General features: G+C 42.0%; 1 protein-coding gene across 1 annotated transcript in view; it reads right to left on the minus strand.

Annotated features, from left to right (window-relative positions):
- LOC146001144 (uncharacterized) overlaps positions 1 to 17,596 on the minus strand; it is a 32,423-nt gene that overhangs the window by 13,069 nt on the left and 1,758 nt on the right. The window contains exons 2-3 of the mRNA XM_083138436.1: positions 14,342 to 14,519; positions 10,897 to 11,043 (exon numbers count right to left, since the gene is read on the minus strand). Of these exons, the coding sequence (XP_082994562.1) occupies positions 10,897 to 11,043; positions 14,342 to 14,519 (325 nt within the window). The remainder of the gene's footprint in view (positions 1 to 10,896; positions 11,044 to 14,341; positions 14,520 to 17,596) is intronic.

Below are 17,596 nucleotides of genomic sequence, written 5' to 3' on the forward strand. Positions count from 1 at the left end.
CCTGACTGCAATCAAGACTCTCAAATGCCAACCTCACTTCCACATAGTACACCCTGATTGCAATCAAGACTCTCAAATGACAACCTCACTTCCACATAGTACACCTTGACTGCAATCAAGACTCTCAAATGCAAAACCTCACTTCCACATAGTACACCCTGACTGCAATCAAGACTCTCAAATGCCAACCTCACTTCCACATAGTACACCCTGACTGCAATCAAGACTTTCAAATGCCAACCTCACTTTTATATAGTACACCCTGACTGCAATCAAGACTCAATTGCCAACCTCACTTCCACATAGTACACCCTGACTGCAATCAAGACTCTCAAATGCCAACCTCACTTCCACATAGTACACCCTGACTGCAATCAAGACTCTCAAATGCCAACCTCACTTTTATATAGTACACCCTGACTGCAATCAAGACTCTCAATTGCCAACCTCACTTCCACATAGTACACCCTGACTGCAATCAAGACTCTCAATTGCCAACCTCACTTCCACATAGTACACCCTGACTGCAATCAAGACTCTCAAATGCCAACCTCACTTACACATAGTACACCCTGACTGCAATCAAGACTCTCAAATGATAACCTCACTTCCATATAGTACACCCTGACAGCAATCAAGACTCTCAATTGCCAACCTCACTTCCACATAGTACACCCTGACTGCAATCAAGACTTTCAATTGCCAAAATCACTTTCACATAGTACACCCTGACTGCAATCGAGACTCTCAATTGCCAACCTCACTTCCACATAGTACACCCTGACTGCAATCAAGACTCTCAATTGCCAACCTCACTTCCACATAGTACACCCTGACTGCAATCAAGACTCTCAAATGCCAACCTCACTTCCACATAGTACACCCTGACTGCAATCAAGACTATCAATTGCCAACCTCACTTCCACATAGTACACCCTGACTGCAATCAAGACTCTCAAATGATAACCTCACTTCCACGTAATACACCCTGACTGCAATCAAGACTCTCAAATGCCAACCTAACTTACACGTAGTACACCCTGACTGCAATCAAGACTCTGAAATGCCAACCTCACTTACACGTAGTACACCCTGACTGCAATCAAGACTCTCAAATGCCAACCTCACTTCCACATAGTACACACTGACTGCAATCAAGACTCTCAAATGCCAACCTTACTTCCACATAGTACACCCTGACTACAATCAAGACTCTCAAATGCCAACCTCACTTCCATGTAGTACACCCTGACTGCAATCAAGACTCTTAAATGCCAACCTCACTTCCACATAGTACACCCTGATTGCAATCAAGACTATCAAATGACAACTTCACTTACACATAGTACACCCTGACTGCAATCAAGACTCTCAAATGCCAACCTCACTTCCACATAGTACACCCTGACTGCAATCAAGACTCTCAAATGCCAACCTCACTTCCACATAGTACACCCTGACTGCAATCAAGACTCTCAAATGCCAACCTCACTTCTATATAGTACACCCTGACTGCAATCAAGACTCTCAATTGCCAACCTCACTTCCACATACTACACCCTGACTGCAATCAAGACTCTCAATTGCCAACCTCACTTCCACATAGTACACCCTGACTGCAATCAAGACTCTCAAATGCCAACCTCACTTCCACATAGTACACCCTGACTGCAATCAAGACTCTCAATTGCCAACCTCACTTCCATGTAGTACACCCTGACTGCAATCAAGACTCTTAAATGCCAACCTCACTTCCACATGGTACACCCTGACTGCATCAAGAATCTCAAATGCAACCTCACTTACACGTAGTACACCCTGACTGCAATCAAGACTCTCAAATGCCAACCTCACTTCCACATAGTACACCCTGACTGCAATCAAGACTCTCAAATGCCAACTTCACTTCCACATAGTACACCCTGACTGCAATCAAGACTCTCAAATGCCAACCTCACTTCCACATAGTACACCCTGACTGCAATCAAGACTCTCAAATGCCAACCTCACTTACACATAGTACACCCTGACTGCAATCAAGACCCTCAATTGCCAACCTCACTTCCATGTAGTACACCCTGACTGCAATCAAGAATCTCAATTGCCAACCTCACTCTCACATAGTACACCCTGACTGCAATCAAGACTACCAATTGCCAACCTCACTTACACATAGTACACCCTGACTGCAATCAAGACTCTCAATTGCCAACCTCACTTCCACATAGTACACCCTGACTGCAATCAAGACTCTCAATTGCCAACCTCACTTCCACATAGTACACCCTGACTGCAATCAAGACTCTCAAATGCCAACCTCACTTCCACATAGTACACCCTGACTGCAATCAAGACTCTCAAATGCCAACCTCACTTCCACATAGTACACCCTGACTGCAATCAAGACTATCAATTGCCAACCTCACTTCCACATAGTACACCCTGACTGCAATCAAGACTCTCAATTGCCAACCTCACTTCCACATAGTACACCCTGACTGCAATCAAGACTCTCAAATGCCAACCTCACCTCCATGTAGTACAACTTGACTGCAATCAAGACTCTCAAATGCCAATCCCACTTCCATGTAGTACACCCTGACTGCAATCAAGACTCTCAATTGCCAACCTCACTTCCACGTAGTACACCCTGACTGCAATCAAGACTCTCAATTGCCAACCTCACTTCCACATAGTACACCCTGACTGCAATCAAGACTCTGAATTGCCAACCACACTTCCACGTAGTACACCCTGACTGCAATCAAGACTCTCAATTGCCAACCTCACTTCCACATAGTACACCCTGACTGCAATCAAGACTCTCAAATGCCAACCTCACTTACACATAATACACCCTGATTGCAATCAAGACTCTCAATTGCCAACCTCACTTCCACATAGTACACCCTGACTGCAATCAAGACTCTCAAATGCCAATCTCACTTCCATGTAGTACACCCTGACTGCAATCAAGACTCTCAATTGCCAACCTCACTTCCACGTAGTACACCCTGACTGCAATCAAGACTCTCAATTGCCAACCTCACTTCCACATAGTACACCCTGACTGCAATCAAGACTCTGAATTGCCAACCACACTTCCACATAGTACACCCTGACTGCAATCAAGACTCTGAATTGCCAACCACACTTCCACATAGTTCACCCTGACTGCAATCAAGACTCTCAATTGCCAACCTCACTTCCACATAGTACACCCTGACTGCAATCAAGACTCTCAAATGCCAACCTCACTTCCACATAGTACACCCTGACTGCAATCAAGACTCTCAAATGCCAACCTCACTTCCACGTAATACACCCTGACTGCAATCAAGACTCTCAAATGCCAACCTCACTTCCACATAGTACACCCTGACTGCAATCAAGACTCTCAAATGCCAACCTCACTTACACGTAGTACACCCTGACTGCAATCAAGACTCTCAAATGCCAACCTCACTTCCAGATAGTACACCCTGACTGCAATCAAGACTCTCAAATGCCAACCTCACTTCCACATAGTACACCCTGACTGCAATCAAGACTCTCAAATGACAACCTCACTTACACATAGTACACCCTGACTGCAATCAAGACTCTCAAATGCCAACCTCACTTCCACATAGTACACCCTGACTGCAATCAAGACTCTCAATTGCCAACCTCACTTTCACATAGTACACCCTGACTGCAATCGAGACTCTCAATTGCCAACCTCACTTCCACATAGTACACCCTGACTGCAATCAAGACTCTCAATTGCCAACCTCACTTCCACATAGTACACCCTGACTGCAATCAAGACTCTCAAATGCCAACCTCATTTCCACATAGTACACCCTGACTGCAATCAAGACTCCCAATTGCCAACCTCACTTCCACCTAGTACACCCTGACTGCAATCAAGACTCTCAATTGCCAACCTCACTTGCACATAGTACACCCTGACTGCAATCAAGACTCTCAAATGCCAACCTCACTTCCACATAGTACACCCTGACTGCAATCAAGACTCTCAAATGATTACCTCACTTCCATGTAGTACACCCTGACTGCAATCAAGACCCTCAATTGCCAAACTCACTTCCACATAGTACACCATGACTGCAATCAAGACTCTCAAATGCCAACCTCACTTCCACATAGTACACCCTGACTGCAATCAAGACTCTCAAATGCCAACCCCACTTCTATATAGTACACCCTGACTGCAATCAAGACTCTCAATTGCCAACCTCACTTCCACCTAGTACACCCTGACTGCAATCAAGACTCTCAATTGCCAACCTCACTTGCACATAGTACACCCTGACTGCAATCAAGACTCTCAAATGCCAACCTCACTTCCACATAGTACACCCTGACTGCAATCAAGACTCTCAAATGATTACCTCACTTCCATGTAGTACACCCTGACTGCAATCAAGACCCTCAATTGCCAAACTCACTTCCACATAGTACACCATGACTGCAATCAAGACTCTCAATTCCAAAATCACTTTCACATAGTACACCCTGACTGCAATCGAGACTCTCAATTGCCAACCTCACTTCCACATAGTACACGCTGACTGCAATCAAGACTCTCAATTGCCAACCTCACTTCCACATAGTACACACTGACTGCAATCAAGACTCTCAAATGCCAACCTCACTTCCACATAGTACACCCTGACTGCAATCAAGACTATCAATTGCCAACCTCACTTCCAAATAGTACACCCTGACTGCAATCAAGACTCTCAAATGCCAACCTCACTTCCACATAATACACCCTGACTGCAATCAAGACTCTCAAATGCCAACCTCACTTCCACATAGTACACCCTGACTGCAATCAAGACTCTCAAATGCCAACCTCACTTCCACATAGTACACCCTGACTGCAATCAAGACTCTCAAATGCCAACCTCACTTCCACATAGTACACACTGACTGCAATCAAGACTCTCAAATGCCAACCTCACTTCCACATAGTACACCCTGACTGCAATCAAGACTCTCAAATGCCAACCTCACTTCCACATAGTACACCCTGACTGCAATCAGGACTCTCAAATGCCAATATCACTTACACATAGTACACCCTGATTGCAATCAAGACTATCAAATGACAACCTCACTTACACATAGTACACCCTGACTGCAATCAAGACTCTCAAATGCCAACCTCACTTCCACATAGTACACCCTGACTGCAATCAAGACTCTCAAATGCCAACCTCACTTCCACATAGTACACCCTGACTGCAATCAAGACTCTCAAATGCCAACCTCACTTCTATATAGTACACCCTGACTGCAATCAAGACTCTCAATTGCCAACCTCACTTCCACAAAGTACACCCTGACTGCAATCAAGACTCTCAATTGCCAACCTCACTTCCACATAGTACACATTGACTGCATTCAAGACTCTCAAATGCCAACCTCACTTACACATAGTACACCCTGACTGCAATCAAGACTCTCTAATGCCAACCTCACTTCCACATAGTACACCCTGACTGCAATCAAGACTCTCATTTGCCAACCTCACTTTCACATAGTACACCCTGACTGCAATCGAGACTCTCAATTGCCAACCTCACTTCCACATAGTACACCCTGACTGCAATCAAGACTCTCAAATGCCAATTTCACTTACACGTAGTACACCCTGACTGCAATCAAGACTCTCAAATGCCAACCTCACTTCCACATAGTACACACTGACTGCAATCGAGACTCTCAAATGCCAACCTCACTTCCACATAGTACACCCTGACTGCAATCAAGACTCTCAAATGCCAACCTCACTTCCACGTAATACACCCTGACTGCAATCAAGACTCTCAAATGCCAACCTCACTTCCACATAGTACACCCTGACTGCAATCAAGACTCTCAAATGCCAACCTCACTTACACGTAGTACACCCTGACTGCAATCAAGACTCTCAAATGCCAAACTCACTTCCACATAGTACACACTGACTGCAATCAAGACTCTCAAATGCCAACCTCACTTCCACATAGTACACCCTGACTGCAATCAAGACTCCCAAATGCCAACCTCACTTCCATGTAGTACACCCTGACTGCAATCAAGACTCTTAAATGCCAACCTCACTTCCACATAGTACACCCTGATTGCAATCAAGACTCTCAAATGACAACCTCACTTACACATAGTACACCCTGACTGCAATCAAGACTCTCAAATGCCAACCTCACTTCCACATAGTACACCCTGACTGCAATCAAGACTCTCAATTGCCAACCTCACTTTCACATAGTACACCCTGACTGCAATAAAGACTCTCAAATGCCAACCTCAATTCCACATAGTACACCCTGACTGCAATCAAGATTATCAATTGCCAACCTCACTTCCACATAGTACACCTTGACTGCAATCAAGACTCTCAAATGCCAACCTCACTTCCATGTAGTACACCCTGACTGCAATCAAGACTCTCAAATGCCAACCTCACTTCCACATAGTACACCCTGACTGCAATGAAGACTCTCAAATGCCAACCTCACTTCCACATAGTACACCCTGACTGCAATCAAGACTCTCAATTGCCAACCTCACTTCCACATAGTACACCCTGACTGCAATCAAGACTCTCAATTGCCAACCTCACTTCCATGTAGTACACCTTGACTGCAATCAAGACTCTCAAATGCCAACCTCACTTCTATATAGTACACCCTGACTGCAATCAAGACTCTCAATTGCCAACCTCACTTCCACATAGTACACCCTGACTGCAATCAAGACTCTCAATTGCCAACCTCACTTCCACATAGTACACCCTGACTGCAATCAAGACTCTCAATTGCCAACCTCACTTCCACATAGTACACCCTGACTGCAATCAAGACTCTCAATTGCCAACCTCACTTCCACATAGTACACCCTGACTGCAATCAAGACTCTGCATTGCCAACCTCACTTCGACATAGTACACCCTGACTGCAATCAAGACTCTCAATTGCCAACCTCACTTCCATGTAGTACACCCTGACTGCAATCGAGACTCTCAATTGCCAACCTCACTTCCACATAGTACACCCTGACTGCAATCAAGACTCTCAATTGCCAACCTCACTTCCACATAGTACACCCTGACTGCAATCAAGACTCTCAAATGCCAACCTCATTTCCACATAGTACACCCTGACTGCAATCAAGACTCCCAATTGCCAACCTCACTTCCACCTAGTACACCCTGACTGCAATCAAGACTCTCAATTGCCAACCTCACTTGCACATAGTACACCCTGACTGCAATCAAGACTCTCAAATGCCAACCTCACTTCCACATAGTACACCCTGACTGCAATCAAGACTCTCAAATGATTACCTCACTTCCATGTAGTACACCCTGACTGCAATCAAGACCCTCAATTGCCAAACTCACTTCCACATAGTACACCATGACTGCAATCAAGACTCTCAAATGCCAACCTCACTTCCACATAGTACACCCTGACTGCAATCAAGACTCTCAAATGCCAACCCCACTTCTATATAGTACACCCTGACTGCAATCAAGACTCTCAATTGCCAACCTCACTTCCACCTAGTACACCCTGACTGCAATCAAGACTCTCAATTGCCAACCTCACTTGCACATAGTACACCCTGACTGCAATCAAGACTCTCAAATGCCAACCTCACTTCCACATAGTACACCCTGACTGCAATCAAGACTCTCAAATGATTACCTCACTTCCATGTAGTACACCCTGACTGCAATCAAGACCCTCAATTGCCAAACTCACTTCCACATAGTACACCATGACTGCAATCAAGACTCTCAATTCCAAAATCACTTTCACATAGTACACCCTGACTGCAATCGAGACTCTCAATTGCCAACCTCACTTCCACATAGTACACGCTGACTGCAATCAAGACTCTCAATTGCCAACCTCACTTCCACATAGTACACACTGACTGCAATCAAGACTCTCAAATGCCAACCTCACTTCCACATAGTACACCCTGACTGCAATCAAGACTATCAATTGCCAACCTCACTTCCACATAGTACACCCTGACTGCAATCAAGACTCTCAAATGCCAACCTCACTTCCACATAATACACCCTGACTGCAATCAAGACTCTCAAATGCCAACCTCACTTCCACATAGTACACCCTGACTGCAATCAAGACTCTCAAATGCCAACCTCACTTCCACATAGTACACCCTGACTGCAATCAAGACTCTCAAATGCCAACCTCACTTCCACATAGTACACACTGACTGCAATCAAGACTCTCAAATGCCAACCTCACTTCCACATAGTACACCCTGACTGCAATCAAGACTCTCAAATGCCAACCTCACTTCCACATAGTACACCCTGACTGCAATCAGGACTCTCAAATGCCAATATCACTTACACATAGTACACCCTGATTGCAATCAAGACTATCAAATGACAACCTCACTTACACATAGTACACCCTGACTGCAATCAAGACTCTCAAATGCCAACCTCACTTCCACATAGTACACCCTGACTGCAATCAAGACTCTCAAATGCCAACCTCACTTCCACATAGTACACCCTGACTGCAATCAAGACTCTCAAATGCCAACCTCACTTCTATATAGTACACCCTGACTGCAATCAAGACTCTCAATTGCCAACCTCACTTCCACAAAGTACACCCTGACTGCAATCAAGACTCTCAATTGCCAACCTCACTTCCACATAGTACACATTGACTGCATTCAAGACTCTCAAATGCCAACCTCACTTACACATAGTACACCCTGACTGCAATCAAGACTCTCTAATGCCAACCTCACTTCCACATAGTACACCCTGACTGCAATCAAGACTCTCATTTGCCAACCTCACTTTCACATAGTACACCCTGACTGCAATCGAGACTCTCAATTGCCAACCTCACTTCCACATAGTACACCCTGACTGCAATCAAGACTCTCAAATGCCAATTTCACTTACACGTAGTACACCCTGACTGCAATCAAGACTCTCAAATGCCAACCTCACTTCCACATAGTACACACTGACTGCAATCGAGACTCTCAAATGCCAACCTCACTTCCACATAGTACACCCTGACTGCAATCAAGACTCTCAAATGCCAACCTCACTTCCACGTAATACACCCTGACTGCAATCAAGACTCTCAAATGCCAACCTCACTTCCACATAGTACACCCTGACTGCAATCAAGACTCTCAAATGCCAACCTCACTTACACGTAGTACACCCTGACTGCAATCAAGACTCTCAAATGCCAAACTCACTTCCACATAGTACACACTGACTGCAATCAAGACTCTCAAATGCCAACCTCACTTCCACATAGTACACCCTGACTGCAATCAAGACTCCCAAATGCCAACCTCACTTCCATGTAGTACACCCTGACTGCAATCAAGACTCTTAAATGCCAACCTCACTTCCACATAGTACACCCTGATTGCAATCAAGACTCTCAAATGACAACCTCACTTACACATAGTACACCCTGACTGCAATCAAGACTCTCAAATGCCAACCTCACTTCCACATAGTACACCCTGACTGCAATCAAGACTCTCAATTGCCAACCTCACTTTCACATAGTACACCCTGACTGCAATAAAGACTCTCAAATGCCAACCTCAATTCCACATAGTACACCCTGACTGCAATCAAGATTATCAATTGCCAACCTCACTTCCACATAGTACACCTTGACTGCAATCAAGACTCTCAAATGCCAACCTCACTTCCATGTAGTACACCCTGACTGCAATCAAGACTCTCAAATGCCAACCTCACTTCCACATAGTACACCCTGACTGCAATGAAGACTCTCAAATGCCAACCTCACTTCCACATAGTACACCCTGACTGCAATCAAGACTCTCAATTGCCAACCTCACTTCCACATAGTACACCCTGACTGCAATCAAGACTCTCAATTGCCAACCTCACTTCCATGTAGTACACCTTGACTGCAATCAAGACTCTCAAATGCCAACCTCACTTCTATATAGTACACCCTGACTGCAATCAAGACTCTCAATTGCCAACCTCACTTCCACATAGTACACCCTGACTGCAATCAAGACTCTCAATTGCCAACCTCACTTCCACATAGTACACCCTGACTGCAATCAAGACTCTCAATTGCCAACCTCACTTCCACATAGTACACCCTGACTGCAATCAAGACTCTCAATTGCCAACCTCACTTCCACATAGTACACCCTGACTGCAATCAAGACTCTGCATTGCCAACCTCACTTCGACATAGTACACCCTGACTGCAATCAAGACTCTCAATTGCCAACCTCACTTCCATGTAGTACACCCTGAGTGCAATCAAGACTCTCAAATGCCAACCTCACTTCTATATAGTACACCCTGACTGAAATCAAGACTCTCAATTGCCAACCTCACTTCCACATAGTACACCCTGACCGCAACAAGACTCTCAAATGCCAACCTCTCTTCCACATAGTACACCCTGACTGCAATCAAGACTCTCAAATGCCAACCGCACTTCCACATAGTACACCCTGACTGCAATCAAGACTCTGCATTGTCAACCTCACTTCCACATAATACATCCTGACTGCATTTTGCAGACTAGCAAGGCTCTGAAGTCTGCCCGTGGCCAGTATAATCCTCAATGGGACTTATTTTGTGATCTGCCCATATATGTTTGCGAGTGTCCCTTCATCTATCCATCTTGTCACCATTCATCCACATCTAGAAATTAGCCATGACTGGCAGAAATACGATGTAAAATAAGTAAATTAAATAATTCAATCATGGCAAACCCTGAGTAAAAGTAAGACAAGGCCCCATAATGTAATGTTTTCCATAATGATAATTTTTAAAAATATTTGGGTTTTGATTACCTTTGCATAATTGAGGGTCTTCGTCATACTTATCAGGCACACCACAATTCAAATGACCATTGCATTTTGTTTCTAGCGCCATGCATGTCTTCAGGTTTCTAGATTCACACATTAATTCTCCGTCGTCAGCGCAGTATTGAGAATAATCTGAAACAAGTACAAACAACAACAATAATAATAATTTTACTACAAATATAATTTGTAAACCTACTATTAAAACTCATGTATTCCCGTGTCACCTAATAGCTTATCAGCACAAGATAATGTTGTCATTTTAGGTAAAATGGTAATTCCTGTTTTGTCTAATCCAGTGTAAGGGGAAATTTTGGTAGTTAGGGAAATTCTGGCCATTAACAGAAATATAAAAATATATATGATTTGTTTTATAATGATAGCATATTTTCTTATTCTTTTTATTTCAATATAAATGTTAAATTTATGTCAGTTTGACACAAGATAATGCCTTACAATGTTTTGTTGGAATATATATTTTTCTTATAAGTATATGAAAAAACGTTTATAGTTAAAAGCAAAGGGAAAGGTAAATATATTCCCTGTGCATTCACTGTACAGTGGGATCCATAAGTATTATCAAGCAAATTGCCCATCACCATGTTTACTCCCTTTGTGTTATGCAATGAGAGCTTCAAATCTGACACAAACCACCAAACAAGCTGCTTACAACCTTTGAACCAGTATACGTACAAATACAGTCCTTAAGAATACGTAGGGTGAAGATAAAAACCAACGAAAATAGTCATGGACAATTTGCTGAGCAATACTTATGGATCCCATGTACCATGAAGCCACATAGGCAGTGGAGAGGTTGGATGCCACATATTCTCGATTGCGATCATATCACAAGTGATGTGATCAGCACCACATCTTGGCAGCTTGCACCTCTCTCTAGGGTTTCCCAGGTATCCATCAATTAGAGGCTAGATGAGTTCCAGAACTACTTTAAATAAGGACATTGTTGGAAATAGCACGTGAGATAACCCATGTTGGGAATCGAACCTGGCTAGGTATTATATGATTCCATGGTTTTCCCAAATTGATGTTTGGTCCCAAAATACTCATTCTGTAATACAGTTAACATCAACCGGGTATGGGATTAAAAGAGTGATTATAATGGATCCTGTGAGAATATTGAAAGCAATTTCATAAATTCAGTTTCTTTGTTTTCTTTCCTTATACTTTACTGATATCAGTGCTCGAAGCGAGGGGGGTCCAGGGGGATGGTATCCCCCCAGCTAGCAAAATATTAGCAAAGCATCCCTCCAGCTATCTCATTGCCACCAAGTTAAACCATAGAAGCATCCCCCAACTAACCCCAAGGCTCGAGCAAACATCCCCCCAGCCAACATTTTCCACTTCAAGTGTTGACTTATATGGATCACGGAGGTCTAAGGGAGAATTCACACTGAAGTGACAAGCAATGCTTGAGATTTCTCCAATCGAACGCAGGTTTGTGGGACCTGTCATACCACAACAGTGTGAAACGTTAGTGCTGCTTTGTTCATTACCAAGTGGCATCTATTGTGTGTCGCTTGTTGCCTTGGTGTGAAATTCTCCTTAACATACAATGCAGCTGTATTTTAGTCCCTGCCAAGTGGCGATGTTAGAGGGAAAGAGAAAATTATTTTTTCTTAAAGAACAAATTAATATTTTCTAATTTGTGGGAAAGAGACATCCATCCATCTTAGATTAAAGTTACTGCTTTCTAGCTACTGTATTAGCTACAGGAGTTCCAAAAATGAAAAGTAATAGATATGGAAGTCAAAGTGCGCTACTAATACAGGGTCCAAGGCAAGGTTCAAACCCTGGGTAAGGTATGGATTTGTCAGTGTTTTCTGCTCATCCATGTCAACAGTACATCATTCATTCTCATCGTCACCATTAACCCAAGAGGTTGAAAAGTGGAAGGGGATGCAGGAAATGCCAGTTAAAATTACTCAAAGCATCCTCCATCTGTTTAATTGTTCCCCAGTTAAAATATAGAAGCATCCCTCTCAGCTAGCCAAAAGACTAGTCCCACATTATACTTTGAGCACTGTATCTATTTATATATATTTTATATATACTATATATGATATACAAGTACAGTCGTTAATCCGGACTAATGGGGGGATAAGTTGACCTGTTTAACGAAAGTCCGGATTAACTGAAATAACCTAAAAGAACAGTAGAAAGTGCATTAAAACTCTGTTTATAGCAACAAAACATGTCTATTATGGTGTATTTAAAGGCCATAGTCCTAAATACACTATAACGTACAGTACAAAGTCTGCGGGAAAGAAAATTTCATCAGTGGTTGACTGCCATTTCTTTGGGAAGTTGTCTTGTTGACTTCTAGCCACATTTAAAACCTTGCATTCTGCTTATTTTGGCCTTTTGCCTGTCCTTATTAAGTCATAGGTGTAGCTACGGGGTGTGCCGGGTGTGCCTAGGCACACCCTAATGGGCTGCTATATCAAAGAGAATTAAATACAGATATTTCAATAAGAGAGAAAATAAGCGTCAGTTTGTAAGAAGTTGAAAATGTCATTACTTGGTAAAAACGTGTGCATTATCGCTGATGAAACGGGTGTCTATAGATTTTTGATTTTTTTATGTCATTGGAGAAAAGATATTTACTGCATTCTACTCTGTACTGCAGCGCCTTTCTTCTATACCTGCCACAAGCTGCACGTGTGAGAGAGCTTTCTCCAAGCTTACTCAAGTTAAAACTAAATTAAGAGCAACTCAGAAGCAGGATAGATTGGAAGCCCTGCTCTTGCTATTTGTGGAACAGGAAAAAGCTTAGTTTATTGATGTAAATGAAGTTATTGATGAGTTTAAGAACATTGTACCTTTTGACAGACGTCTCTTGTTATAGATGACATGTATTTTGATGTATTTGTTTGTAACATTTATGAACATTTTGTGTGTGTGTGTAATTTCTATGCAATTTGATTTTTTTCTACTACATATATTCAGAAATTTTCAACACTGTCATTTAGTGAATTTATATTCCTTTACAAACATCAGTGCAGTTAAAGAGCCAAGTGATTGTGTTGCAAAATATGCTATTAAAAAGGTACAAGACCTCATTTTTTTTTTTGTGCACACCCAAATATAAAGTTCTAGCTACGCCTATGGATTAAGTGATGTCCAGCTTATCGGGGTCTGGATTAACAAGGTCTTACTGTATATGAGTGTCTCTGCCTTCTTTATTTCTTTTCTCTGTTCATCTCTGTACATTTTATTTTCTATTCTTTCATTCTTTATTGTTTCTTTTCTCCTTCCTTTAAAATATTTACTTCTTCTGATAACAATGTAAACATGACACCAATATATCCAACTTGAGAACACAACCTTTCTAATTTAACCCCTGCACCCTGGAAAATTTTCGGTGAGCGCTCAAGTGTGTGTGTGTGTGTTTTCTGCAGTGCATCACACTTACCTCGTGCAGCTGTAACAGTCACCTTCAATACCTCGGGAAAAGTGAGGTTGATCACCATCCAAGAGTGACCTACTCGGCAAATGTGAAGAAATATGTTTGAATTCTCCAGCTCCTGTCGAAGACTAATTTCGGCACATACGTCTCGGCCCTTTAACCGAAACAAGCCGGTATCGTGCACCTGCAGGCAATGAAAATTTGAAAAAAAAATTGTGCCAGTAGGATGCAATATAAATGAATTCTTCTTGTAACGCTGGGGTGCCCACTGAAGTGGAGGGAAAACGAAGAGAAATGATGAAACTATTCGCTTCGGAGCGGTGCTAGCCCAGTGCCAGCAACAGAAGTAGACTTCTTCCATATATGCAAGACAATTACAAACTTATACAGAAATATGTCTTATTACAAGAAAATTGAAGAAATACGTTGTAAAAATGATAAGTTGCTAAAATCTGTCAAAATATACCTTATCAAATTTGTCTATTTCAGCTGATTTTCATCAGATATGTAAAGATCTCAACCCAGTATTCGAAAATATGTTATAACATAAAGTCCTGGGTCCTACTCAGGCCCGTAGCCAGGAATTCTTTGTAGGGAGGGGGTTGGGAGGCGAAGTCAATACTAGAGGGGTCAAATTTTTAATATATTGTGTCGCATTGGCAGATATAGCAGGGTACACAGAGGCACTTGCTATCTCCCCCAAAAGAGATAAGTAACAGATACTGCAACAAACAAAAAAAACTTCGAGCAACATCAAATAGCAACATTTCGATAATGACCTTTCCAGATTGCCAAAGAATATGAAGTTTAACACAAATACCTAGGTAGGCTAATAGGGACTTTATCTACTTGATATTTACAGGTCGATAATGTTAATAGATGATTAATATGCACCAATAACTTTGGGGCTCTCTGCAGAACTGATTAAGAGAGCTATTTATAAATCATGCTTCATAATGATTCCCTCTAGTTTCCAGTATGCAAGATTTTTACGCACAAAGGAATCTAACGAGAATCCAACAACACCATTGTGTTGTGTTATGCAAGAAAAATCGAATTAATTAAATAATAATGGTTACATATTATCTACACTTTGATGACTTGTGTAAAAATTTGTAATACATTTTTTTGTACTTGCTAAAACATTAAAACATGGGTCCTTTAGTCCCCCACAGACTCTATTTCCTTCAAAGGGGAGACTCTTGCATCACTACAGACAATGTTTGCCTACTGGTTACATTAACCATTTTGCAAAATATTGTGTGAATTGTATTATATTATAGTTGAAATACGTTTTAACACCTGACAAACAAATAGGAATCCCTTCATTGATCAATAACTTCTTGGATTACAGTGTCATCATTAATATTTCATATTAAGTTTCATAGAAAGAAATTGTTTTAATAGGGTGCAAATAATTTTACGGGGTGCCATGGTATTCTCTTTAATTTTTTTTTTCATATAGATTGTTTGGCTCCCAGGGCCAACTCCTGCCGCCCCATAGCTATGGCTCTGAACTTGGACTATAAGAACAGCAGAGCAAGCAAGAAAATTTTACGAAATGTATTTTTATTTGTATAAAATTTGAAATCGAGGGGGGCAATTGCCCCTCTGTGTCCCTTGGAAGTGTCCTTGGCCGTCTGGAAGAAAAATGCAAGGAACACATAGAAACTAATTTCATCATGAGTACCCAATTGTTCTGCTATTCTTAGATTCTCCTAGTCTTTTTTTTTTACTTCAATGTTTGCTTCCCATAGAATGGACTTTCGTCCAAGGTCAGGGAGGGGGGGGGGGAATGTGCCCTGCCCCCTGTGGTTGCAGCACTGTTTATGAGTATCTCTTCATCAATTTCACGTCATCATGCGATTAGCTAGAAGTGGCAGTAATGCAACGCTAAGTAACAAAAATCGAATATCCACTCCCTCTTACTTCCACATGAATCACTATTATCAAAAGGTAGACTTGGGAAACAAAAATTTACGCAGTTCAAAGTTCATAGCAACAGATCCAAGAAAAACATCCAAACACATTAGGCACATTTAATACAAGACTACTCAAACTGTCACAACTGTTCTAGATACTGAAAATTGCAAAATCATTTCCCGAAGTCTGAATCTGGACTGGAATGTCTCCTCCCAATCCTGATACGACATTATACAGAATCCCATACACCCTACTAAATCACAAAATCAATAAGTGTTTTTGTTATGTTGCTAGAGTAACACATGATATAATTGTAAAGATTAGTGAGAATTCCAGGTAGGAATGTGTTCTGTATTTTTCACAGGGGGGCAAAGTAGGCTCTCAGGGTTGCAGTTGCCCCCCCTCTAGCTACGGGCCTCCTCCTACTTATCACCATTCATCCCCATTTATACAATTAGCCAAAAGGGGCAGAAAAGTGAAGTAAAATGAACTAAATCAAGCAATCATTGTGATAACAAAAATTCTTGACTTCTTGACCTACTTGTTGATTTCTTTACTTTTCTTGAGGGCCTCCCGGATGGTGTAGTGGTAAGGTTGTCACCTTGTAATCAAGAGGTCCCAGGTTCGATATCCAGTGTAGGTACATGTCACAGTGGTTTCGATCCCACTTTAAACTGTAGGTCCAGTACCGATTAGCCTTCCTGTGCATAAAGTGGACTAAAAATAACAAATCAATCTTTACTTTTCTTGACTTTCAAGACTTTCTTGGCTGGAGTGATTGATTGAGTTGGTGTTTTAACTCCACTTTATGCACAGTAGGGCTAATTGAGACTGAACCTACAGTTTAAAGTGGGATCCGAACCACTATGTGCCTCCACCGGGTATCGAACCTGGGATCCTTTGACTACAACCCTGTGGAGTGACAAGCTGCATGTGTCTAATTGGTCTGTTGCAAGTACATACATAGTGAATGCTTTTCTGCAGAAGGGATGGAGTCCAACCTGCATCTCACCTAAATGAGTCTCTGCTCCGTTGGTTTCTTCATTTTGCCTCCATTCCAGTGGGTAGCCAGCTTAACTCATGTGAGTGTTATATATGAGATCTGAGTATGAGAAAGTGTCGCTTACCTGCCCTCTAAAAAAGGTGAGAAATAAATCACTAAAACCTCTGGATTTTTAGTAAGCAGTAACTTGGAACTAAGTTATTTTATTTTTGGAACACCATAAGTATCACTTTAAACATAATTTTAAATACTGTTTGCACATGTAAAAAACAATAACTTGAATTTCACCTACATACAGAGTACATTTGTAACTTTGTAACAGACAATTGTTTGAA

Source organism: Lepisma saccharinum, chromosome 17, assembly GCF_977018435.1.
Source record: "Lepisma saccharinum chromosome 17, izLepSacc3.1, whole genome shotgun sequence".
NCBI classification, from domain to species: domain Eukaryota; kingdom Metazoa; phylum Arthropoda; class Insecta; order Zygentoma; family Lepismatidae; genus Lepisma; species Lepisma saccharinum.